We start from the raw sequence: 22,842 nt of genomic DNA on the forward strand, positions 1-22,842 counted from the left end.
TCGATTTTACAAATATTTGTGATATTTCTATCGATATCGCACGCATTTATGCGTCAAAGTGTGGTTATCAATCGTATTTCACATCACTTGTGCACACTCATCAGATTCATCGCAGTTGTTACGTGAAAAAGTTGTCAAAGGCTGATTTTGTTTTAGTTTAAAAAGTGCTCAATAATCATTTTTCACTGCATTCAAGTGCGTTAAACGAAGTGTACAAATGTATTAATATAAAAAGGTATGTTTGGCAGCGTGAACTTATGGTATTAATTGTTTTTGTTAAAATTAACGTGTGCGTGTGTTTAGTATAAACGTGGCTTTTCAACGAAAAATGTGGGAAAATCCAAAAATCAATTGTTTAGCAACAATTTCCATTTTAACAGTACATGTTTAACAAGGGTGCGCGTTTAACTTCTTGATAAATAATAAATTGTTAAAGAACTTGATGTTTTTTGCAACAGTGAAAAAATGCGTGTTTGCATGTCTGCTGGCCGCCATTTTGAATTTTTGCTGAGAAAAAACTTCCCCTAACCCCGTTACCCGTGTGTTTATTGTTCGCCCATGAACAGATATCTATGTATATACACACACACACACATATATATATATATATATATATATATGTATAATAGTATAATAGTATAAATATATTTAGTTGATTGCGTGTGGTTGTTTACATGTTTTGTTTTTTTTTGTCATGGCTGCAAGCCACATCAACAATTACAATATTTATTTATATTTAGCATGTGTGTATATGCATACAAAATCGAGTGTTCATATTTGTGTATGTGTATTTGTATATACTGCGAAATAAATATCGATAGCTCCTAATTAATATAATATAATAATTTTTTATTTGAAATTTTTTCACTTGCAGCTTACCAATTGCAATTTATTGTGAATCGTGATACGGATTACAACAGGGTAACTACAGGAGTTTCAAGAGGAAAGCCTGCAATTATGGAGCATGTATTGCAATCGTATCCGGAGGATGCACGCCGTATTGGCGAAGAATATTTATCGAGTTTAACGGATTTGAATTGCAATAGCAAGCCACTCATCAATATGCTCACCATGCTAGCCGAGGAGAACATTAACTATGCCCATGTCATTGTGCGCGTGGTGGAATATCACATCAGCCAGGTTAACAAATAAAGCATAATTAATTAAAACAACCACACACACAAAGAGAGACACACACTCAGACACATATATCAGACATACTGAACAATACACATATATGCAAAGTCCTACGTACATTTGGCGCCGATGCCGCCGCATACACGGCAGTTGTGTTAACACATGATCTCCATGTCCAACGTGTGTGCTAGTTGCAGTTAGGGAAGGCACGATAGATCTTAAGTTTAAAAGTCATCGATAACACGAATTGTGTAAGGCTAAGAGCTCGATTGACACTTGAGTCTTTACATATTTACAAATTTGCTTTTAAATATCTAAAATAATACCATTTTTAATATATTTATAGAGATCGAAAAAAGTCAAGCAATATTTCTTCTTACATATAACTTTAAAGGTTGTATAAAAAACTAAACTAAAAATTCTTTGTTCCGTTGAATTAAAAAGATAACAAATTTGGTAACCGAGATTATACATTACGTATGTCATGTATATACATATAATGGTTTAAAACATTGCTCTGATTTCAAGAGTATAAATTACTCGTAATATTATCGATGACTTTTTTGCCTTTAGACCTTTGTGTTAAGAGATGTGGGCATGTCAACGAATTATATATAACTTTCTTTGGCATTACCCTATCTGCATACGCTTTGTATAAGCAACATTTTAAAGTTTAATCAATCAATTAATAGATCACCTAAAGTAAATATTTTTTTTTAAAGAGAAACAACCTCTATTGATTCGATTGTTTAAACTTTAAAGTAGATAAAAATCGTAACTCAATTTTGAAATATTAATATTTGGGTTTTAAGCAGAGACTGATTTATCCACTACAAGGTAAGACGTTTACTATATTCCTATTCTTCTTTTTCCTCGATACCTTGAAGTACATACAAAATACACAAAGAAATCGAAAAGAAAATTCCAATAAAAGAGAAAATACTTAAACAATTGTCATCAAGTTGTCTTTTATTTTATACAAGAATAAAACATTGCTTCAAATTATAAACAAAGAAAAAATAATCAAAATATATAACAAATAAATACCTGACACGCAGCAAAATACGAGAAATTAATTAAATTAAATAAATTTGGCAAAAAGGAAACACTAAGGCAAAACAACTCAGTAATGTATTCAACTTATAAAGTAAACGGCATTCGTATTTTATATAATTTTATTGTATCTATAACTTAAAACCTGACCTTAAAATCTAGAAAATACTTTTTTTTATATTGAAATAAATTTATATTATCTTATTAGTATTAGCAAAAATTTTGTTTTCAACAGAGTTGAACAAAGTTTTTAATTAATTTTAGATATTTTCGTATAATGAAAATTTATACAAAGTATTTTCTATTGTTGAAATACAATATTGATTGGAATAGTTTTCAAAAGTCGCTTTTAGAGTTAGTTACTGGGCGTTTCTTTACCTTGGGTTACGAAGTTTTTCTTTTTTTTTTTTTTTTTTTTTTTTTTAATTCCATTGATAATGCTTTGCTTTGATCAACTGCCCCTTCACCTTCAACATGGAGATGCATTTGTGTCCAGCAGCTGCTGTTGTCGTCGTCGTCATCGTTGTTGTCGTTTGTCTTAATGATCGCCAAGGACTATGTGAATTGAAGCTGTTGTTGAAGCTGATGTGCCTCAATCTGTGTCCGAACAATTCGCTAGCGACGTTGTAGAAACTTATGCTCTATTTTTTATATTCTTACCTATCTTACCAAATCAAACAGGTGCCGCCCGAATTCAAATTACCTATACTTTATTTAATTGATTCGATAATAAAGAATGTGAAAAGCAGCTACGTTCAGCTGTTCGGGCAATGCATAGTCAATATATTTCTCAACGCCTTCGAATCGGTAAGTCATCCACAAATTTAGCACATAAATTCAACTAAACATCCTTTCGAATCTCCCATCCTTAGGTGCAACACTCCCCATCGCAGGTGCTGGAAAAAGTGCGTGAACGCATGTATTTACTGCGGCAGACATGGAACGATGTGTTTCCTGCATCTAAAATGTATGCGCTGGATGTCAAGGTCAAGCGTTTAGATAACAATTGGCCCATCACGGCCAAACCAAGTCAGCCCAATAAAATACACGTTAATCCCGCCATACATGTCAATCCTGATTTTCTTAAGACGGTACGTATTATACAAAGCAAAAAGTTACACTAGTTATATGCCTAATTGAATATATTTGCCTTCTTAGGGCATGGTGTCTATGCCCGTAAATTCGGCGCTGCCCAGCGACATGGAGGAGATATTGCAGGCGAAAACACGTGAGCTGCTGGAGCTGAAGAAGCGCAAGTTGGAACTCGAATTGGAGCAGACTAAAATGCATTTAAAGGAGCAGGAACGTCAACTAAGCCAAGCAGCAGATGCGATAGCGGTAACGCCCATGACAGCTGGTATACCCGCTCCAGCAGCTGTACTACGTCCACCAGGCATGGAGACAAGTTTGCCTCCACCCAACTATCCTAGCGCCATGCAGCCTGTGCGTCCAGGCGTGCCTGCTGCACCAGGAGTTGGCCAACCGGTAAGGCTTATGCTTAAGCAATGCATATGCTGAAATTAATATTTGTCTAATATTTGCAGCCTTTTGTCAACAAGCCAAAGGTACATCCGATTAATCCAGCTATGCTTAATTCAGTACGTCAGCGCGACCCACGACTGGCTCGTCAAATGCAGCCGCAACAGTCAGCACAAATGGCAGCGCCCATGCGTGCAGTCGATCCACGTCTGGAGGCCCACAAAAGCGGCAACTCATCCTCCTCAACAGTACATAAATCTAGTCGTTCACGCAGCAAGTCTCCATTGCGCAACACAGGCAACAGATCCTCCAAACTGAGCAACAGTAGCAGTGGCAGCAATAATAATCACGGCTCCGCCAGCAGCAGTCGCAAGCGCAGCGAGTCAAAGAGCTCAACAGCGTCAAGCTCATCCTCTGGCTCAGATTTCAGACACAAGAATAGTAGCAGCAGTGTCTCGCCTGTTAAACGCTCGTCCAGCTCACGCGACAAGCATTCATCTGGCAAGGAGTATACACACAATGGCAACTCGCCAGCAAGCAACAACAAACGCAAGAGTAGCTCACCTGCAAGCTCACCAACCAAGTCAAAGCGAAATGCCACACAAAAATCCACGAGTCGCAACAAATCGAGTGGCTCAAGCAGTGCGCGCTCCCGCAGTCGTTCACCTATCTACAGGGACGTGGACATGCGTAGCGTGGAGCGCAGCAAGTCGCCAGAGGCAACAACATCATCAGCGGCAGTTGTTCCAGTTCCAATTACAGCAGCAGCAACAGCAACGTCAACATCAACTGCAACAGCACCTTCAGCAAATGATTTAGAGAAACGTAAGAAACATTTTTTAATTCTAATCTCACACTTGTTAGTCAACAGCCAAGTCTTTAGCAATACAAATGACAAAGTAGTTGAATTATGCACAAATTACAAACCAAATTGGCGGCACCCAGGGCTTAGCAAGGATTATGTGGGGGTCAGGTCGGGGTTGGTTTATTGAGTGTTAAGTGCTGATCTCATTGGAAAAACTGCTACGAAATTACAGTTGATCCTTCACAAGTTACAGAAATAACTAGCAAAGTGCAATAGTTTAAAGTCTAGAAAATGTTTACTACTTGGAAAATCAAATCATCTTAATGACATTTAAACCACTACAAAAGGTTAAAAGTTTAAGCTTCTCATTATTTAAACATCGTGAAACCAACTGATTTTTTAATTAAAGCTGCCTTAGCTTTAATTTTAACTTCTAATATTCTATTGAACAACTTTTATATTACTTTTATATATTTTTTTTCGTATTATTATATACGTTACTTATAGGATTAATAAGTTTTTAAAGCTTTGAATTCTGTCCTACCTATGGCTATAAATAACTGTATTTCATAAAATTAGCCAAGCTCAAAGATCACAGCTTAAGAATCTTGTTAAAGCATCTTGTAATCTCAATATAAAGCAACAGATATAAAGATCTCATATAGAGAGGATAGATCCTTTTCGTGTTGCTAAGCACTTAAAAGCTTTTCTTGTTCAATAAGTTTGCACTTTGCTGGTAACTCTTAGGGTTGTCCCCTATCCTGTCGTTCTGTGTTTTTTGTTTCCAATTTTCTCATCCGTAGGCGTTGTTTGGTGAGCTCCTTTCACTTGTTGCTCCACTTGAATGGAAATTATTTTTGCGACTGTTATTGATAGAACAGAGGTATTTATTTTAATTTATATTTCCAAAATTTAAAACGAATCTATATAAGCCTTTAAGAATTATGCCATTTTCTTAATTAATACATAAGCGCAAATAACGATAAAGCTCAAATTTAATATTAAAAAAGAAAACAAAAAACCAAAAACAAAAACAAGTATTAAAAAGCAAATCTAATAAAAATGCGTTGTGAAAACCTTTTGCATTCCAGTTGTTTTAATTAATGCAAAATAAGAAACGTAGCCAGGTGCCGCCTTTTGTTGTAATTTTAAGTATATTTACTTTGTGAAATTGTCAAAAATGAGAAAATCGTGTGATAAAATTGTTGTAAACTGATAAACTACAAGTAAAAAGAAAATAATGATATATGCTCTATATCAGTTTGGATAAAGCTAAGAAGAAATAAAGACTCCAGTTTTAATTTGTTGTAAAAAGTTTAACAAAAAAAGGAAATCTAAACAAAACTTAAATATTTTTTTAAACGTAAATATTTTATAAAACGAAAAATAATGATTAAAGCGTATTTTGTAGATGTATTATAATACATGATATACGTCTTGCCAAATATGTATATATATTATGTTATTTTATTATTATTATTATTTTTTTGTATTTGTAGAACGGCACTTTTTAAGAATCCATATATATATTTATTTTATTTTTGTTTTTTAGTCTAACCCTATTCCTTAACGGAAATTTAATTGAATAGTTTCTTTTATTATTTTTTATGATTTTCCACTAAATTTTCTAGCTCAATTGCTGTGCCTGGTGTATGTTGATGATCCACTTTTGTTCTTTAAATTTTCAAATTTAAACATTTTTTTTTTCTTATAATTTTATTGAAACCCTTCCCTGTTCAGTTTTTGTAATATTTCTAGTCTTGTTTTAGGGCTATACCCAGCCCTTTTTATATTTTTCGTAAGAATTCTTTTGTTTTTGTGGAAGCATAAAATACAAATTTCTAGATACACATTTCACACTACTTGAACCAGGGCCACGTTCACCGCATTTAGATGCATCTAGCAAGGACGTCGATTTGCGGCCCTTTGCCAAATTGGCCACCATGGCGGCTGCCGTAAGGCCAGCAACGCCGCCTCCACCGGCCATAAACCTCGGCACGGCGAGAACATTTGCAGCCACAATTGCAGACAGCGGCAACAGCAGCAACGAGAACAGCAACAACACCAGCAGCACAACAAAAATTGCTAGCAGCGCCTCCAACGCAACGAACAACAGTTCTTCCTCCAAATTGCCCACAAAAGTGTCGTTCAAAATACAAAAACCGTTTAATAAATTAGAAAAATCTACAGCGCATTTATCAACAGCAACACTGCTAGCAGCATCAGCAGCAGCACCAACAACAATTGCAGCAACAGCAGGCACAATCCCGGCCAGCATTAGGCAATCATCTCCAGCGCCTACTTCAACGGATCTACTGACACAGTCTGTTGGCGAGAAGCGATCGGCTACACAGCTGCCTCCGAATGTGGACACGGATGAGGATGAGGATAAGCTTCAGCAACCGCAGCAGAAGCGCAGTAAATCAGCCAAACTAGATGCGTAAGTGTAGCCATGATTAAAACTGAATTCGGAAGAATTAAACGTATTTCCTTATTTGCAGACTCTTTGGCAGCGAGGATGTGGACTTACGTCGCGAGCTGCCTGCCAAGTCAAATCAAAATATTCTCGTGCCTGGTAACGTAATTGTTGTCGAGGATGATTCCATGGACAATTGGGAGGCCAACAAAGTGAGTGGATAATGCTTGCATCATTATTTATCAGAATCGTTAACTAAATCTTCCTATTTAGCAAATCACCAAGTCACCTTTGTCGCCTGTGAAGAAACCCACACTGGATGAGCTGCGTGCCAAGCTGGCAAAGACTGCGCGACACAACAACAAACAGCAGCAACACCAGTCTAAGCCAGGTAAATCATTCCCCAAATTCATGTCAAATCAATTGTCAAAAAATTATACAAATTTCTGATTCTAATTCCAGACAAATCTAAAGAATATCCAGTGACGCAACGGCTTAAACAGCTGTCATCAGATCTAAAAGTCAGCGATGATTCGCAGGAGGCACACGACGAAAAGATGCGTACAATTCTAAGCCAGGCACAGGAAATGTTCGAGAATCATAGCATGAATCCAGAGCAATACAAGGAGCTAGTCAGTAAAGTAGTGGTCATGAATGAGAGCAGCAAACTGAAGGATCGGCGACGCGAGTCAGCTGCAGATGATGAGGATTTGGAGCGTAATGCAGCGAGGGATGCAGTGTTACGAAAACGGATACCCAAGCTGAAGGGCAATGAAAATCAGGCGTCCAGTTCGCCACGTAGTGATGGAGAGCCACAGCAGCAACAGCTGTTACCGATGCTCGACAAGCCACAACAACAGCAGCAGTCTTCTAAGCAGCTTAAAAACAAGCGCGATGGCAAGAGACGCAAGCCCAGCAAATGGGGCGAGCAAGTGGATCCAGCTGCAGCACAGCGAGCTGCCTGGCAATTGGCGCAAAACAACAACAACAATAACAACGGGAAACGAAATGCGGCAACTGGTAGTGGAAATGTTGGCTTTCGTGGCATGCCCTGGCAGCATCCGCCATTAGTTATGTCACAAACAGCTGTGCCACCACCACCGCAACCACCCTCCATGCTAACACTGCCGCCAGTGACAACGGTTAACATAACCAAGGCCATTAATTCATTGGACAATCCGATGGCAGATGTGGTACGTAGCATAACGATCGATGGAGGGAGCAAGGAAATACGTTTCTACAATCAAGTGGCTATCATATTTATGGATGGCGATGAGCCGCATGAGATCGGCTTCCAGCACGGACAGCGTGCCATCTACATTGATCACAATGAGCAGCCGCTAGCGCTCAGCTTCAATGATGACTACAAACCCTTTCAGTTGGATGGGCAGCTGCATCGCATACGTTTCGGCCATCCATCACGAGAGCTATACATCGATGATCATTGGTATGAGATATATTTTGGTGGACCACCTGTTTCACTGCCTATCGGCAATAAGTTGCATGTGCTGAAGGCGGAGGGGCCGCCACCAAATGTGGATATTGGTCGCGTGCGTCGAGATTTAGTTGTCGGCAAAATCAACATGATTGTCGATGCACACACAATTGTGCCCCTATTTCTCGACGGCCGCCAACAAACGTTCCATTTGGGCGCCGAACAGCACTCGCTGCAATTTGTGGATAGTTTTCTTTATGGATTGTTAGATGGACAGTTGCAAAAGCTGGAATATGGCGGATTGCCCAAAAGCATGAAATTGAATGGCGGACGTAATTGTTTCATACGCTTTGGTACGCTGCCCAAGGGTGTGCAAGCAGGGAAGGCACACGTCCAAGATATGGTGTACATTAAGACTGAGGCGCCAGCGGAACCGCCACAGCCGCCGCCAGTGCCAGTGCCTGCAATGCCAACTGTACCAGCCGTAGCAGCAACGCTCGAGCAGCCAGCAACTGTTGCAGCTACCGGCGTAGCAACAAATGCTGCCCCAGCTGTACCTTTGCCGGGAACAGCAGCAGCTGCTTTAAGCAATCTCAACATTGATGAGCTCTTCCAGAAGCTCGTCTCTTCTGGCATAATTGCTGGCAGCAGCAGCGCTGTCAATGTACCTGCTTTGGATACCAACTCTAATTCTAGCAGAGAGGCGACAGCAACAACAGGAGCAACGGTAGCAGCTACAGTACCTGCAACACCTGCAACATCTGCACCTGCCCCTGCTCCAGCCGAGCCCATTAAGCGCATTGATCTGCAGAAACCCGACACAATTAAAACTCGTCAGTCAGCCGTGATAGCCAGTTTGTATTTGGGCATGCAGTGCAGCAGCTGTGGCGTACGCTTCCCACCGGAGCAGACCATCAAGTATAGTCAGCATTTGGATTGGCATTTTCGTCAGAATCGAAGAGAACGCGATTCAACACGCAAACCAACGTCCAGGCGTTGGTTCTATGATCTCAATGATTGGAGGCAATACGAGGAAATCGAAGATGTCGAAGAGCGTGAAAGGAATTTCCTCGAAGCTCAGGGTCAACAATTGGGACCAGATTCCATCGATGATGTGTCCCAGCAACGTTCTCTCAATTCACCTGTTCCTAGCTGTGCCGCTGGAGCGGCTGATTTGGATCGCAGCTGTGACATGTGCCATGAGAAATTCGAACAGTTCTACAATGAAGAGCTGGAAGAATGGCATCTACGCTCAGCCATACGCGTAGACGATAAGATATATCATCCGCTATGCTACGAAGACTACAAAACTTCGCTTAATCCACCTCCAGTTGTCGACAATGATGCTACAGTAAATGGCGATCTGGATATGCTAAATGCTAGCGATGACAATGCCATGGATACGTTGATCAAGCTGGAGGATGAATCAGGTAAACACAAATGCACGCCTAAACATTTCATCATACTAATTAATTAAATTTTTAGATAATGTCAAAAAGACATCAAGCACGCTGCTGGCTGACGAAGATGATGATGATGATGTCATTGTGCTGCCCAATGAGGAGCCAAGCGTTACAGAAATTGTCGATGACGACGATGAGGAATACGTACCAATTGCTGTGACAGCCGCAGCAGAGACAGATCTTTCTAAGGAGAAGCCAACAACCAGCGAACAAGAAGACCAAGAGCCAAAGCCTTCGAATGAGCAGCAGCTAGATAAGGAAAGAGTGGCAGAGAATGCCAATGAATCAGATGTGGAAATACAAGAGCCAAACATTCCCTTTACCGATCTGGACAACTATGTAGAAAAGGAGCCAGTGTCGATGCTCAATGTAAAAATCAAAGAGGAGCCGAAAGATGACGACGATGAAGATGATGATGATGGCTTTGAGGATGTGGGCACAGTAGTGCAACTGCTGCCACTGCCAGAAGATGAAATATCCATATTAAGCAGTGGTAAGTAGCAATGCAATCTCCGTAAATATATCAATATATTTGGAACTGATGACATCTCTTGATTAGAAACGCTAACACATACCATCGATTCGACTGCATCACCAGCAACGCTGGAGCGTCCGGCCTCAGTGACATCTCTCTCATTGCCAGCCAATGACGATGAGCTGGAACTGGAGTCAAATGCTGCAGCTGCCAACAGCGAGGCCGATTTTAATGGTGAGAATCCGCAGGAGACGCATAATTTAAGTGCAGCGGGGCCGGCACCGGCGTTACCTTTGGCTAGCATAGTTAATAAAATAAAAATAAATATCACTAAGAATACAAGTAGTAATAGTCATAATAGTGCCTCAACAACAACAACAACAACGGACTCGCAAGTGTCGGCTATAAGCGTCATTGGCGCCACGGGAAATGCCGATCAGCAACAGCAGCAGCAGCAGCAGCAAAATTCCATTCAAACTATTTCCACTATTCCTGTGCTGTGTGGAGGCAATACGTTTGTACCGAAGATTGCCACAAGCAGCAGCAGCAACAGCAGCAGCACAAATGCACCGCCTGCCAACATTAGCTGCATTTCCGTAATTGGGAGCAGTTACGGCAGCAGCACCAGCAACAACAATAACAACAGTTCACGTGTCCCTGCAGCAACAACAACAGCAGCGACAACGGCATCAGCAACATCCCAGCCAGCAGCTGTCAGCGGTATGGGGGCGACAACACAAAAGTCGATTACCCCACCACCACCCGCTGCAGTCGAAGCTGAGCCGGAGCCTGTTATCGAACTGAAGCCGGCGCTGCGGCAGGCGACGCTTAAGAAAACGAAGAAAGTTCAAAATGGCGTCGAAACGTCGGGCCTGTGCTCGATCATGTAGAAAGAGAGAGTGTGAGAGGGCACATGCATATTATTCCTAATCTCACTTAATGTGTGTTTTTCTATATAATTAGCAATCTTAAAATTTTAATTTAGAACGTTACTTAGTTTTAGGCAATTTACGGACGCGCCACTAATAGCGCATCATTTTGCGGTTCTCTGTAGGCATCCCAACGCTTACTTTTCCCCTCCCACTTACATAAACCTATACAGAGCGCGCAACACTTAATTTATTTTTACTACGATAAATAATGCAAAATAAAAAGAAATTTTTACACACAACGATAAGAGAAAGTATGAATAATTTGTGATAATTTCAAAACACTCGGGTCAACATCAGATGTTCAGTTACACGAATCAGATCTTGGTCCACCATTATAATTCATGTAATGTGCGTTTGCTGAATTTGAAACAATAAATGAAAACTGATTTCAACCCATTTTCGATCTAATTCTTTAAAATATATATATATATATATATTAATTATGTTTAGAGTATTAGTTATTTCAATAAACAGGCAACAAAAATAAAAAAATGTGGTTTTATTGAACAAAAAATGTATTTATTTAATACAATTTATAGTTATATTGAATAAATTTAAATGAAACCAGTGTAATTATATAAATGATTTATATTGAATTAATGTGAATTAATTTTTAATTTGAATCGAAGCAAATCGCGGTTGATAAGTGTTATAAAACACCATGGACAGAAGCAGTCATAGCTGTCAGCTTGTTACACGCGACGGCCAGCTGTTGTGTCCAAGAGGGACTAAAAAATACCAAGCGCGTTGTACTATGCACGTGGGCTTGTTTAGCGTTTACATTTTGTTTTAGAATATTTAATTTTAAAAATGTCTTCATCGTTTTTTCTGAAACCAGGCGCAGCTAAAGTGGCCGCCAACAAAAAGCGTAAAGTAAGTAAATGAAAGCAATAAAAGGATTATAGATAAAACGGGAAATAATAATAAACATTTTAGCTTAATGCAACAAAAGTAAAAGGCAACGCAAAACCGGGCAAGAAAACACAAAATGCAGTTCCTGGGCCAAAAAAGCAACGTCGAGCGAAGGTTGATGATGAAGAGATTGCAAGTGATGAAGATGAAGAATATAATAGTAATGCCTTGACATTTTCTGCTGACGAAGACGAAGAAGAGGAGACAGCCCAGGACAAACGATTAAGACTGGCCAAAGAATATTTAACGGAAATTGAAAAGCAGGAAGCGGAACGTGCCGAACAACGAGAATTAAGTCAGAACGTAGAGCAACGCCTGCAAACCGAGTATTTAGATAGTGTGGGACGCCTGCGACGCACAATTGCCGCTGATCTTAAATCATGTACCATTCAAAATGTGCTAAAGCACAAGCTTCATCACAGTCCAATCTGCGCCCTTTCCCTTAGTGCAGATGGGAAACACCTGTACAGTGGGGCGAAGTCGCAATATGTACTCAAGTGGTGCATGGAGAGTGGTAAAGTGCTAGAGAAAGGTGATGTACTGCAGCATCGTGAGGAGCCAGAAACAACAAAAAAACGGAGATCACATGTTATTTCCATTTGCCTGTCGAGTGACATGAAGTACATGGCATTAGCCGAGGGAGGAGTTAACATACAAATCTGGTGCCCACAGACCATGAAGCATATGAAAACGTTTAAGGGTCATCGGGATAATGTTACGGGACTGGTCTTTCGCAAAGGCACCCACGAGCTTTATTCAGCAGCTAAAGATCGTTCCGTGAAAATTTGGTCAGTGGATGAAATGGCATACGTTGAGAGCTTGTAAGTGAATTATCATAATTATTTAAAAGTTTTATCTAATCACGTGTCGTTACAGATTTGGTCATCAAACAGCTGTTACAAGCATCGATGCTCTGAGTCGAGAGCGCGCCATAACTGCAGGTGGCTCTGATTGCTCTTTGCGTATTTGGAAGATCACAGAAGAATCGCAACTGATTTACAATGGGCACAAGGATGGCATTGAGTGCGTTAAACTCATTAATGATGAACATTTTGTATCCGGTGGAGTTGATGGGTGGGTATGAAATATGAGATAAGGAGAGAATGTTTTACTTATATCTTTTTATTTATATTTCATGCAGTGCGATTAGTTTGTGGAGTGCATTGAAGAAGAAACCAATTAGCACAACGCAATTGGCTCATGGCAAGGGCGACAATGGCGTAGCTAACTGGATAACAGCGATTGCCGTCGTCGTCAATACAGATTTAGTGGCAACAGGTGCAACTGCAGACTTATATTTCATTACCATTTAAAATTACAATTTGTTTTTTATATTTTAGGCTCTTGTGACGGCTGCGTCCGACTGTGGCAAAGCAATCCGAATGCTCGTAAGCTGCAGCAGATTCATAGCATATCCATTGCTGGCTTTATAAATGCCCTCACTTTCAATGCAGATGGCAGTAAACTTTATGTGGCTGTCGGTCAGGAACATCGTTTGGGTCGTTGGTGGCGGCACAAAGCAGCGAAAAATAATATAGTTGTAGTTGACATTCAGTCGAGTAATGTGAATAAAAGAGAAAAGTAAACACGAATCAGTTTAAATACCGCAGCTATTATCCAAAAGCCGCGTTAATAACTGAGTCAACTTCAAATGGCTTATCGATGATCCTCTCATTTATTTGTCGATAATACATTTAGTATCGATATATAGTTTTGAATCCAGTGGAGGTCCGTCGATACGTTGTGGTTACAAAACAGGCAAAGATGCAAAAGAAAGCCGGTGGCGGAGTTATGTCCTTTTTTAAGACAGAAACTGGACGTAAAGTGGTTTTCTATGCGGCGGGTACAACTGCAACCGGCCTATTCTTGGCTAACTTTTTACCACACACATTTGGGCTGAAATATTACCGCAATTTTGTTCAATGCTATCAGTAGGTGAGCAAATGACCCCAGCATGGGGCACATGTTTGACAATGTATTCTTTCTATCCATATAGAAATGGTATGGAACGTGAAGTGCCGAAGGCAGTGCAGCTACGTATAGAACAGGCTATGGATAAACTGGAATTGGATAAGCATGAGCGTCAGTTTGTCAAACCCTTTACCGTGTTCGGTTTCGATCTGTTCCAAGCGGGCACAACCAAATTACGCTTTGGCGCTGCTTTGGGTGTACCCGTAAATTATGGTTACGACAGTATTGGAGACATCAAGCGTGCAGATATACGCTTCCGGGATAGTCAAATCGACTGGAGCTCGGACAGCGGCAAACTGTTGGAGCAAGCCATTGTATTGACAGAGGATGAACAAGTCTTTGGGCTGTGCAAAGCTATTCTGCAGCTGCAAACACATCGCGTTCTCTTGAACTCAATTTTCCCGACTTTAAGCTTTTTCATGGTCTACACGATTGGACACTTTTTAAATTTGCGTCTTCAGCTGTTTGCGCGCCATGGCAGTGTAAGTGGTTAAGGGGTATCCTCATAATAAATTAATGTTAATCCTTTGATTTTGCTTCCACAGATGCGGTTTGTTCTGTACAGCATTTTAGGCTTATTTGGCCTGGGCAGTTGGTCCTTTATGAAGGACTTCAATCAGGTGGCCGACGATGCGGACATTGACAAACGGCTCGCCACACTTGGACCACAATTTGTAGCCGCTGGCGTTAGTTATTACGATAAGCACCTAAAGAAAAATATTGCTTTGCGAAATCTCATTGGAGATGACACATACACGGCTATGGGCAATGAAAACTACATGCTGCGACAGAAATCCATGCCACTGACGGCACGCAAATCCTTTTTCGAGGAGAAATGGCAAGAGATGCAAACAGAAGCGACGGCTACACAATAAATAATGTTGTTATTTAATAAACAATTGTTTTATTAATTACTTGTTTACATTATTTATAAGACTGCTCTAGAGAAACGAGCGTTGCAAAGTTTAAAGGTAAGCTGTCAAGTAAATCATCTATTAATATAGGTATAGGGTGTTTTTTATCTTTGGAATGTTGCAGTAATAAATATATAACTTAACATCGAACTTACATAGATTATAAAATAAATAAGTTTATAAATATAATTTTAAAGCCTAATTTACATCGAGTGTAACTTCATCTAGAACGTGCCCTCACCAACGACATCGCTGATGGTGGCTACCAGGCGACGTGCATGCTCCACGGCACAGGTGGCCGTAACAAGGCCCAAATGAATGCAATACAATTCGTAGACGCGTACTTTGCCACCGGCCAGCTTTGGGAAGCAAAGCTCGGCAAGCTCGCTGTAGTAGTCCATGGGCAAGGAGCCGGGCTCTGCGGGTGATTTATGACCGCCATTTCCATTGCCGTTGCCAAAGCCGGTGGAGAGAAAATGTTGCTGTAGGTCAAGCGAACATTTCAATATGCCACCAGAGAGATCCTCGAACCAAAGAAAATACGAGTAATGAAATGTGCGATCCTTCCACATGACTGTCGTTTGACCCTTTTTCAAATAGTTTCGCGTAAACTCAACCATATGCCAGAGCTTTGATTTGGGCAGCAGCTGCGGCTGTCCTTGGCGCAAATCAGGCGCTAACATTTGTCCAGAGCTACGATTTATGTACATGAAATGCACCAAACCAGGAAAGTCCTCCAAATAGGCATCAATAGAGATGTTGCGCGCTGCTTTAACCGCCAGAAATTCGGCAAATTCCAAGAGCTTTGCCTCCACAACAGCTGCCGAGTCGGCTAGTTGATCCAATTGCTGATTGCTGGCGATGTCGCAACTGGCTAAGGATAGTGTGAACAGTTGCTTCAGCTCCTCTACAAAGGCCGGTAAATTCGATTCGATGCGTACTAGCAGCTCCCGTTCGTAGCTCTTGAAGAACTCCACATACATCTTGCGTAGATTCTCCCAACGGGCCGTAAACTTCTTCACACAGCTCTCCAGATCCTCATGCTTTTGTTTTAAATGTCGCTTGAGCGCCGTCAGTGTTTGACTGACAAAAGATTCGAGACTCTCGTAGGCGGGCTTCAATGCATCGGCATCACCCTGCTGCTGCACCGCCACAATCTTCTGGAGCACAAAGAAAGTGTCATAGATGGAGCTGGTCAAGGGCATGTGGCCGTATTCGATGAGCTGCAACAACACCTGATGGCCATGTAGACGGGATAGGTGCACAATGCATGGCACACAGCCTGAATTGACATCGTGTGTCACTCCCTGCAAAAAGACAGCTACTGCACGTGGAGATCTCTGGGATTCCAGTGCTCGAGACAAGATGGCCAGAAAAAGTAGATCTGCCGGTGCCAAGGGCAGCGCTTGGCGTGTACTATTCAAAGCCACCAACTTATTGGAGACGAGCAGTAGAGCGTGTGCCCGTTGCTGTCCTCCAGTTTGTCGTAGTTGCTCCAGCAATGCATCCAGTGTGACGTGCACTGTTCGCTTCAATTCAGCGTTAATGAGCAGCTTGGGCAATGCCTCCAGCAGGTAGGACTGCTGTTCCTGTTCCTGCTCCTCCCACAGCTGAGACTCGTAGCAGTTGAGACACTGCGTCAGCAGCTCTTGTTGCATTGCACCCGCCTGCGAGCCAAATAAATTGGCACCATAACAGTAACGAGTCAACGTCATGGCCACTCCCAGCTGTCGCATCAATTGCTCAATCTCGACCTGACCAATTTTCAGAAATGTAAAGCCCAACAGTTCGCCAAAAGTCAAATTGAAGCCATTCTCGCATTGAAAACTCGCGTACGCATTATCAAATTGACAGTGCATAATTCGCTGTGAACTAATAATTGGGCTAAATATCTGCAACAGTACATTGCTATCTAGTGGAGCACCCGGAGTCGGCAGCAACCCCTGCGTATTGGCTATGCTGCATATTTTCTCTGCAAGTGGTCCATTTAAGTTCTGATAAGCCACATCGTTGGCGCTATTGAAAACAATTAAACCGTTCATTTTCTTATCAGAAAGCAAAAATAGCTTAGCGACTATACACAATGCACTGCTTTTGTTTCGCTACACTGAGCACCGTTAGCTCAGCTGCCTTGTACAAATGCGAATCAAGTTTTGTTTGTGTTGAGTTGTTAAATGTTATTGTTTGTTTTAGAAAATGTTTTTACTGCAAAAACTTTTTGTTACAGTTCACTGTAAAATTCTTATCGATTTGCTACAACTATCGATAAGGATTAGTGGTGAAATTTACTGTCAGTGATAAGAGCTTAACATTGCCAGCAAGCTGAGTTTGGAGTTTAATTGCGTTGTTTATGTAAATAACTTCATTAAATGTGTAGCAATTAATGAAAAGTTACATTCTCTTTATTGAAACTACCATATATTAAATATAATATATGTTGGATTAAACTGGAGTGTCAAATAATCAACGATCGAACTAGTTCGGAACTGAACAGTTGACCATCATCTGTTTTCTATATCTGCACGCATGCAGTGTTATCAATTAAGCATTCATATATAATAAAATATATATAGATTTAAACTAAAATAATTATATTATGGGACGCCTTATTCTCGAGCATACGCTGCAGGGTCACAAAGGCCGAATTTGGGGCGTTGCATGGCATCCGAAAGGAAATAGTTTCGCTTCTTGCGGCGAAGACAAAGCCATCAGAATTTGGTCTCTGTCAGGAAACACTTGGACAACGAAGACGATACTATCGGATGGACATAAGCGTACCATACGCGAGGTACGCTGGTCTCCGTGCGGTGAGTATTTGGCGTCGGCTAGCTTTGATGCCACCACAGCCATTTGGTCCAAGCACGAATGCACTGCAACGCTGGAGGGGCACGAGAACGAGGTAAAGAGCGTCAGTTGGTCACGCAGTGGTGGCCTGTTGGCCACTTGTTCGCGTGATAAGTCTGTGTGGATCTGGGAAGTAGCTGGCGATGATGAGTTTGAATGCGCTGCAGTACTTAATGCCCACTCGCAGGATGTGAAGCGTGTAGTGTGGCATCCAACAAAGGAGATCCTGGCCTCCGCTTCGTATGATAACACAATTAAGATGTTTGCCGAAAGTGCACTGGACAGCGATTGGGATTGTACGGCAACGCTTAGCTCGCACACGAGCACCGTTTGGAGCATCGATTTCGATGCCGAGGGTGAGCGCTTAGTCTCCTGCAGCGATGATGCGACACTGAAGATCTGGCGTGCCTATCATCCAGGCAATGAGGCGGGCATTGCAACGCCCGATAAGACAACTGTGTGGAAGTGTGTGTGCACCCTCTCCGGCCAGCACTCTCGTGCCATCTACGATGTGTCCTGGTGCAAGCTGACGGGTCTGATAGCCAGCGCGTGCGGGGATGACGGCATACGCATTTTTAAGGAGTGCAACGATTCGAAACGAGATGAACCTAGCTTTGAACTGTTAACTGGCGAGGAGAGCGCCCATGAACAGGATGTGAATGCGGTGGAATGGAATCCGGTGAATGCTGGTCAGCTAATCTCCTGCAGCGATGACGGTACCATTAAACTATGGAAGCTGCAGGAATAGTTCTAAGGTCTTTGTGTATAATATAAGTAATGGATATATTGTAATAAATAACTTGGCTTATTTGCTTAGAAATGGTTCGTGCAGCGTTTTGTACAATTTCTTGGCTTTACGTGGCCCTAATCCCATGACTTGAGACAGACGCTCCTCGCTGGCATTAATAAGATTTTCAAGATTGCCAAAGATTTGAAGTAAGGTAACAGCATCTGTTTTGTTTACCGGTTTAATGTTGGTCAATGCCGCTACAAGCTAAAAAGTATGAAACATTATAAGTATTTTAAGGATTCCAATATCATTACACACCTTTTGGTGAGGATTGGACTCCACGCGCTCCATAATCAAGTCTGGAGGACGTTTCTCGAATTGTTTGTAAGTTTCAATGATTTTGCCCGCCTCGTCGGCATTCCAGGCCAGCATCATTGTTAAATCTGCTAACAGGGAAATTCGTGTTAAGCTTTTGAGCGCATTATGGGGCTCCGGTGTGTCCACTTGGACAAGCAGCACGCGAAGCTCATATAGCTTGCCCAGTGCTTTAAGACGTTGACATATGTAATCCGGATTAAGATTATGATATTTAAGCGATAAGAAAAGTATGCAGGCAGTCCGACCCACCACATAGTCCGGTATTATATCATCACGATACTCCAGAGGCACATTCAAAATAGATTTCAGGATAGGATTACCGCGTTGCTTCGTGTGCACTAAAACGCTGTGAGGATTTGATGGCGGTGGCTTAGCTATGCCTGCAATGGAGCTGCTCGTAGTTGCTGTTTCGCTAGCTGCTTGTATTTTAGTTTGCTTTGGCGCTGTAGGTATGTCCATACATGCCAAAACATCATCAAAGGAATCGTCGTTTAAGTCTTCCATTTTTAAGACCGGCAATTTAACAAATTTCTTGAAATTCAATTATTGCTATCGCTGGCGTATCGATATTTTTTGTACAGTGTGGCAACTCTATCATTGTTTTGCCTTTTCCTTTCGAGTTGTCAATTCAGCGACGACGACGACGTGTGCGTGCGAAATTGTTTATTCTTTTGCTAAAAATAAATAGTTAAACAATCTGCAAAACTATGGCTTCGCATCCGGTGTTTATAGACCTGTCTTTGGATGAACAGGTAATGTTTCAATTATACTTTAACGTATGTCTGTGCCGCGCTGCCCTTTAAAGTGAGGTTATGTGCAAAAACAAATCTTGTAAATACATAAATTAAAATGAATTTGTTTTCGTCTTCATTGCAGGTGCAAGAGCTGCGCAAGTATTTTAAGAAGCTTGGAGCTGAAATCTCTTCGGAGAAATCGAACAAAGGCGTCGAGGATGATTTGCACAAAATAATTGGTGTATGTGAAGTTTGCTTCAAAGACGGCGAACCAGCGCAAATTGATGGCATACTAAATAGTATTGTATCCATCATGATAACAGTATGTATGAAGAAAGTTGTTAATTTTGAATATATATAATTAAAAATACTGCTCTTAGATACCTCTGGATCGTGGCGAGAATATTGTGTTGGCCTATTGCGAAAAGATGACTAAGGCGCCCAATCAGCCCTTAGCAAAAGTTTGCCTGCAATCGCTTTGGCGCTTATTCAACAATCTGGACACAGCCTCTCCCTTGCGCTATCATGTTTACTATCATCTGGTGCAGGTGGCCAAGCAGTGTGATCAGGTGCTCGAAGTCTTCACCGGCGTCGATCAACTGAAGTCGCAGTTCGCCAACTGCCCGCCATCCAGTGAGCAGATGCAAAAGTTATATCGCCTGTTGCACGATGTGACCAAGGATACCAATCTGGAGCTGTCGTCAAAGGTGATGATTGAACTGTTGGGAACATATACGGCAGACAATGCATGCGTTGCTCGTGAGGATGCAATGAAGTGCATTGTCACTGCTTTGGCCGATCCCAATACATTCCTGCTCGACCCTTTGCTATCACTGAAGCCTGTGCGCTTTTTGGAAGGTGATCTAATACACGATTTGTTGTCCATCTTTGTATCGGACAAGCTGCCTTCGTATGTGCAGTTCTATGAGGATCACAAGGAGTTTGTGAACTCCCAAGGCTTGAATCATGAGCAGAACATGAAGAAAATGCGTCTATTGACATTCATGCAGCTTGCTGAAAGCTACCCCGAGATGACGTTCGACACACTGACCAAGGAATTGCAGATCAACGAGGATGAAGTGGAACCATTTGTCATTGAGGTGCTGAAGACAAAGCTGGTACGTGCCCGTCTCGATCAGGCCAATCGCAAGGTGCACATCTCATCGACAATGCATCGTACCTTTGGTGCACCACAGTGGGAACAGCTACGCGATCTGCTGCAGGCCTGGAAGGAGAACCTCAGCTCCGTACGCGAGGGACTAACAAATGTATCATCTGCACAACTGGATCTGGCGCGCACGCAAAAACTGATACATTAGAGATACAACTGACATTCAAGAACAAATAAAATACGAGCGGTGGTATAAAGTTTTACATAATATAAATTATTTTGAGGAATGCGAGAAAAACCAAGCTTGAATAAATTTCTAAGTAAAATCAAATACATTATCTAAGTAATTGTAGCTTATACGAAAATAGTCTGCAAATTATCCGAAAAAAAACTGAAAGATAAATGTATTAAAATTAATTAAATTAAATTATAATATTAATATCTGATTTTGTAAGGTCGGATATTTGTCAGACTATCCTCGTAATTTAAATCAATGTTTGGATTGAAATGTTATAAATACTTTCTAGCTTAACACTAAACGCTGGCATATATGTACGATATATATTCATATATATATCTATATGTTTTGAGAGATTTCGTCAGAAAATGTCATGGCTTTTATAGCTCCTCATGAGCCTTCGTTTGCTGGCGCTCCTTTTCTTTGGGAAACGACCAAAAATACGAGGGAAATCCATGCGTATCCCTTTCCCGTTTAACAAATGCGCTATACGAAGATATGCAGTTGCCTATAAAGTGGTTCGACTGTCCTAGTATAGCCAAATCCACATAAGGATCATCCTCTTGTAGCTTATGCACGCTGATATCCATGCGAGCGAGCGCATTTGTTAGCTCAGCTATCATGTGATTCGCATCGGATGCCACAAATACGGATTTCACCTCGTTCTTTGGCTGTAATTGGCGTACATTTTTAATCGTTCGCTTTAACTGTCTGATAATTGCTTCCTTGGTGGGCATGCAGAGCTCTTGGTAGAGCTCACCACGTTCATTCTTATAGCCAAGACATTGAGGTGATGCAAAGAGCTGCTGGCTATCCTTAATATGCTCACAGGCGCGCACCCAATCGATGCCATTTCGAAGATGCAGGCCAATAAATGCACCACGTGGAAGTACCGTACGTATAAATTCTCGAGCGGCTTCTCTATACTTGGGACTCCATTTTAAGTACTTTTGCAGTTCACGATTCTCGAGCTGCACGGGAAAGCTGGCCGGTGCACCGGTGTACGCTAAAACGGGCCACTTATGAGGTTTATAGTTTTCTTGCCATTTGGCTGCTATCGAGCTGTGACGCACATCGAAATGCAGTGGACCATAAAATTCCGAACCCACAAAATCAATATTGTAAGTATCCCAGAATGGACCAAAGGGATTACCATCCTTGGCATGACAATTCGGTGAGTCTGGATTGTTTTTTTCTTGCTGCAAGCTTTTGCGTTCCATATAACAGAAGGATATGCGTTCCTTCGCAGGCCACACTTCATCGGCCAGGTGATCCATAAAGTCAGACATGAGAATAACGCGATGGAACTGCATCAGCGGCTCCACCTCGAAATATGTATCGAATGACACCTGACGGGAACGCATTTCCCCTTTGCGATATTCCACCCAAGGCGGCAAAATTAATGTGCGATTCAGAGCTTGAGCGAAGGCTAGCGAGCCTAAAAAATGATCCGCCTGGTTACCAAAGCGTCCTGAAAAGGACAAACAAACACATGTAAATAAGTAAACTAGAAAATCTAATGAAACTTACCCATGCAGGGACAGTAGGCAATGTATCCATTAGGATCGCGCACAAATTTTGCATTTGTATTTAATATTATTATTGAAATAAAATAAATTAATATTTTAAGCCACTGCATTCTGCCGGCTTCGTGTACAGCATTGCCAGACTTTGCTAACAAATTGTTATATATTACTATTATATTGAGAAATTGAAAAAAACTACTGCTACGGCTTTGCTTATCTCTAATTTAAAATATGATTGAACATATTTTAATTAATCAGCAAGATGAGCGTTTGTATTTGTCATTCATTT

At 41.3% G+C, this 22,842-nt stretch overlaps 8 protein-coding genes across 9 annotated transcripts; 5 read left to right on the forward strand and 3 right to left on the reverse strand.

Moving 5' to 3' along the window:
• The first annotated feature begins 67 nt into the window (after positions 1 to 67).
• LOC111597926 lies at positions 68 to 11,585 on the forward strand. Of its 2 annotated transcripts, none has more exons than XM_023312878.2 (12): positions 68 to 235; positions 875 to 1,140; positions 2,872 to 2,997; positions 3,063 to 3,281; positions 3,349 to 3,675; positions 3,735 to 4,494; positions 6,665 to 6,914; positions 6,976 to 7,102; positions 7,164 to 7,281; positions 7,353 to 9,755; positions 9,811 to 10,281; positions 10,348 to 11,585. In XM_023312878.2, the coding sequence occupies exons 2-12, from the start codon at positions 958 to 960 to the stop codon at positions 11,151 to 11,153; spliced, it is 5,790 nt and encodes a 1,929-aa protein (XP_023168646.2). In that variant the 5' UTR covers positions 68 to 235; positions 875 to 957; the 3' UTR covers positions 11,154 to 11,585. The 2 variants fall into 2 exon arrangements, with proteins under 2 accessions (XP_023168646.2, XP_023168647.2); XM_023312879.2 differs by having other exon boundaries at positions 6,680 to 6,914.
• Positions 11,586 to 11,929: 344 nt separating this feature from the next.
• Positions 11,930 to 13,710, forward strand: LOC111597991 (U3 small nucleolar RNA-interacting protein 2). Its single transcript, XM_023312970.2, has 5 exons — positions 11,930 to 12,068; positions 12,132 to 12,928; positions 12,984 to 13,181; positions 13,249 to 13,385; positions 13,448 to 13,710. Exons 1-5 carry the CDS (start codon positions 12,006 to 12,008, stop codon positions 13,690 to 13,692), a joined length of 1,440 nt encoding a protein of 479 aa, XP_023168738.1. The 5' UTR covers positions 11,930 to 12,005; the 3' UTR covers positions 13,693 to 13,710.
• A 112-nt stretch (positions 13,711 to 13,822) lies between these two features.
• On the forward strand, positions 13,823 to 14,991 carry LOC111597942 (transmembrane protein 177). Its single transcript, XM_023312899.2, has 3 exons — positions 13,823 to 14,038; positions 14,104 to 14,560; positions 14,624 to 14,991. Exons 1-3 carry the CDS (start codon positions 13,872 to 13,874, stop codon positions 14,951 to 14,953), a joined length of 954 nt encoding a protein of 317 aa, XP_023168667.1. The 5' UTR covers positions 13,823 to 13,871; the 3' UTR covers positions 14,954 to 14,991.
• Positions 14,992 to 15,174: 183 nt separating this feature from the next.
• LOC111597941 (Hermansky-Pudlak syndrome 1 protein homolog) lies at positions 15,175 to 17,206 on the reverse strand. Its single transcript, XM_023312898.2, has one exon. It carries the CDS (start codon positions 17,032 to 17,034, stop codon positions 15,217 to 15,219), a length of 1,818 nt encoding a protein of 605 aa, XP_023168666.1. The 5' UTR covers positions 17,035 to 17,206; the 3' UTR covers positions 15,175 to 15,216.
• A 194-nt stretch (positions 17,207 to 17,400) lies between these two features.
• On the forward strand, positions 17,401 to 18,608 carry LOC111598011 (probable cytosolic iron-sulfur protein assembly protein Ciao1). Its single transcript, XM_023313007.2, has one exon. It carries the CDS (start codon positions 17,589 to 17,591, stop codon positions 18,582 to 18,584), a length of 996 nt encoding a protein of 331 aa, XP_023168775.2. The 5' UTR covers positions 17,401 to 17,588; the 3' UTR covers positions 18,585 to 18,608.
• LOC111598012 (DNA excision repair protein ERCC-1) lies at positions 18,584 to 19,528 on the reverse strand. Its single transcript, XM_023313009.2, has 2 exons — positions 18,885 to 19,528; positions 18,584 to 18,830 (listed from the first exon to the last, which is right to left on the reverse strand). Exons 1-2 carry the CDS (start codon positions 19,446 to 19,448, stop codon positions 18,642 to 18,644), a joined length of 753 nt encoding a protein of 250 aa, XP_023168777.2. The 5' UTR covers positions 19,449 to 19,528; the 3' UTR covers positions 18,584 to 18,641.
• A 19-nt stretch (positions 19,529 to 19,547) lies between these two features.
• On the forward strand, positions 19,548 to 21,120 carry LOC111598010 (eukaryotic translation initiation factor 3 subunit M). Its single transcript, XM_023313006.2, has 3 exons — positions 19,548 to 19,696; positions 19,821 to 20,000; positions 20,059 to 21,120. The coding sequence occupies exons 1-3, from the start codon at positions 19,652 to 19,654 to the stop codon at positions 20,995 to 20,997; spliced, it is 1,164 nt and encodes a 387-aa protein (XP_023168774.2). The 5' UTR covers positions 19,548 to 19,651; the 3' UTR covers positions 20,998 to 21,120.
• A 125-nt stretch (positions 21,121 to 21,245) lies between these two features.
• LOC111597982 (GDP-fucose protein O-fucosyltransferase 1) lies at positions 21,246 to 22,716 on the reverse strand. The gene is made up of 2 exons (XM_023312958.2): positions 22,558 to 22,716; positions 21,246 to 22,498 (listed from the first exon to the last, which is right to left on the reverse strand). The coding sequence occupies exons 1-2, from the start codon at positions 22,664 to 22,666 to the stop codon at positions 21,408 to 21,410; spliced, it is 1,200 nt and encodes a 399-aa protein (XP_023168726.2). The 5' UTR covers positions 22,667 to 22,716; the 3' UTR covers positions 21,246 to 21,407.
• Between the last annotated feature and the right edge of the window lie 126 nt (positions 22,717 to 22,842).

The sequence above is a fragment of the Drosophila hydei genome, unplaced genomic scaffold, assembly GCF_003285905.1.
Source record: "Drosophila hydei strain 15085-1641.00,03,60 unplaced genomic scaffold, DhydRS2 tig00008130-arrow-arrow-pilon, whole genome shotgun sequence".
In the NCBI taxonomy this organism is placed as follows: Eukaryota; Metazoa; Arthropoda; class Insecta; order Diptera; family Drosophilidae; genus Drosophila; species Drosophila hydei.

Excerpts from the sequence above, each read along its gene's own strand:
- LOC111597926 (XM_023312878.2), top strand. The coding sequence starts at position 958 with ATGGAGCATGTATTGCAATCGTATCCGGAGGATGCACGCCGTATTGGC. Across the intron at positions 6,915-6,975 it reads AAATCAGCCAAACTAGATGC|ACTCTTTGGCAGCGAGGATG; the intron begins GTAAGTGTAGCC and ends CCTTATTTGCAG. Across the intron at positions 7,282-7,352 it reads GCAACACCAGTCTAAGCCAG|ACAAATCTAAAGAATATCCA; the intron begins GTAAATCATTCC and ends TTCTAATTCCAG.
- LOC111597991 (XM_023312970.2), top strand. The coding sequence starts at position 12,006 with ATGTCTTCATCGTTTTTTCTGAAACCAGGCGCAGCTAAAGTGGCCGCC. Across the intron at positions 12,929-12,983 it reads ATGGCATACGTTGAGAGCTT|ATTTGGTCATCAAACAGCTG; the intron begins GTAAGTGAATTA and ends GTGTCGTTACAG. Across the intron at positions 13,182-13,248 it reads GTATCCGGTGGAGTTGATGG|TGCGATTAGTTTGTGGAGTG; the intron begins GTGGGTATGAAA and ends TATTTCATGCAG.
- LOC111597942 (XM_023312899.2), top strand. The coding sequence starts at position 13,872 with ATGCAAAAGAAAGCCGGTGGCGGAGTTATGTCCTTTTTTAAGACAGAA. Across the intron at positions 14,039-14,103 it reads AATTTTGTTCAATGCTATCA|AAATGGTATGGAACGTGAAG; the intron begins GTAGGTGAGCAA and ends CTATCCATATAG. Across the intron at positions 14,561-14,623 it reads TGTTTGCGCGCCATGGCAGT|ATGCGGTTTGTTCTGTACAG; the intron begins GTAAGTGGTTAA and ends TTGCTTCCACAG.
- LOC111597941 (XM_023312898.2), bottom strand. The coding sequence starts at position 17,034 with ATGAACGGTTTAATTGTTTTCAATAGCGCCAACGATGTGGCTTATCAG.
- LOC111598011 (XM_023313007.2), top strand. The coding sequence starts at position 17,589 with ATGGGACGCCTTATTCTCGAGCATACGCTGCAGGGTCACAAAGGCCGA.
- LOC111598012 (XM_023313009.2), bottom strand. The coding sequence starts at position 19,448 with ATGGAAGACTTAAACGACGATTCCTTTGATGATGTTTTGGCATGTATG. Across the intron at positions 18,831-18,884 it reads AGTCCAATCCTCACCAAAAG|CTTGTAGCGGCATTGACCAA; the intron begins GTGTGTAATGAT and ends CATACTTTTTAG.
- LOC111598010 (XM_023313006.2), top strand. The coding sequence starts at position 19,652 with ATGGCTTCGCATCCGGTGTTTATAGACCTGTCTTTGGATGAACAG. Across the intron at positions 19,697-19,820 it reads ACCTGTCTTTGGATGAACAG|GTGCAAGAGCTGCGCAAGTA; the intron begins GTAATGTTTCAA and ends TCTTCATTGCAG. Across the intron at positions 20,001-20,058 it reads TTGTATCCATCATGATAACA|ATACCTCTGGATCGTGGCGA; the intron begins GTATGTATGAAG and ends TACTGCTCTTAG.
- LOC111597982 (XM_023312958.2), bottom strand. The coding sequence starts at position 22,666 with ATGCAGTGGCTTAAAATATTAATTTATTTTATTTCAATAATAATATTA. Across the intron at positions 22,499-22,557 it reads TGCCTACTGTCCCTGCATGG|GACGCTTTGGTAACCAGGCG; the intron begins GTAAGTTTCATT and ends TGTCCTTTTCAG.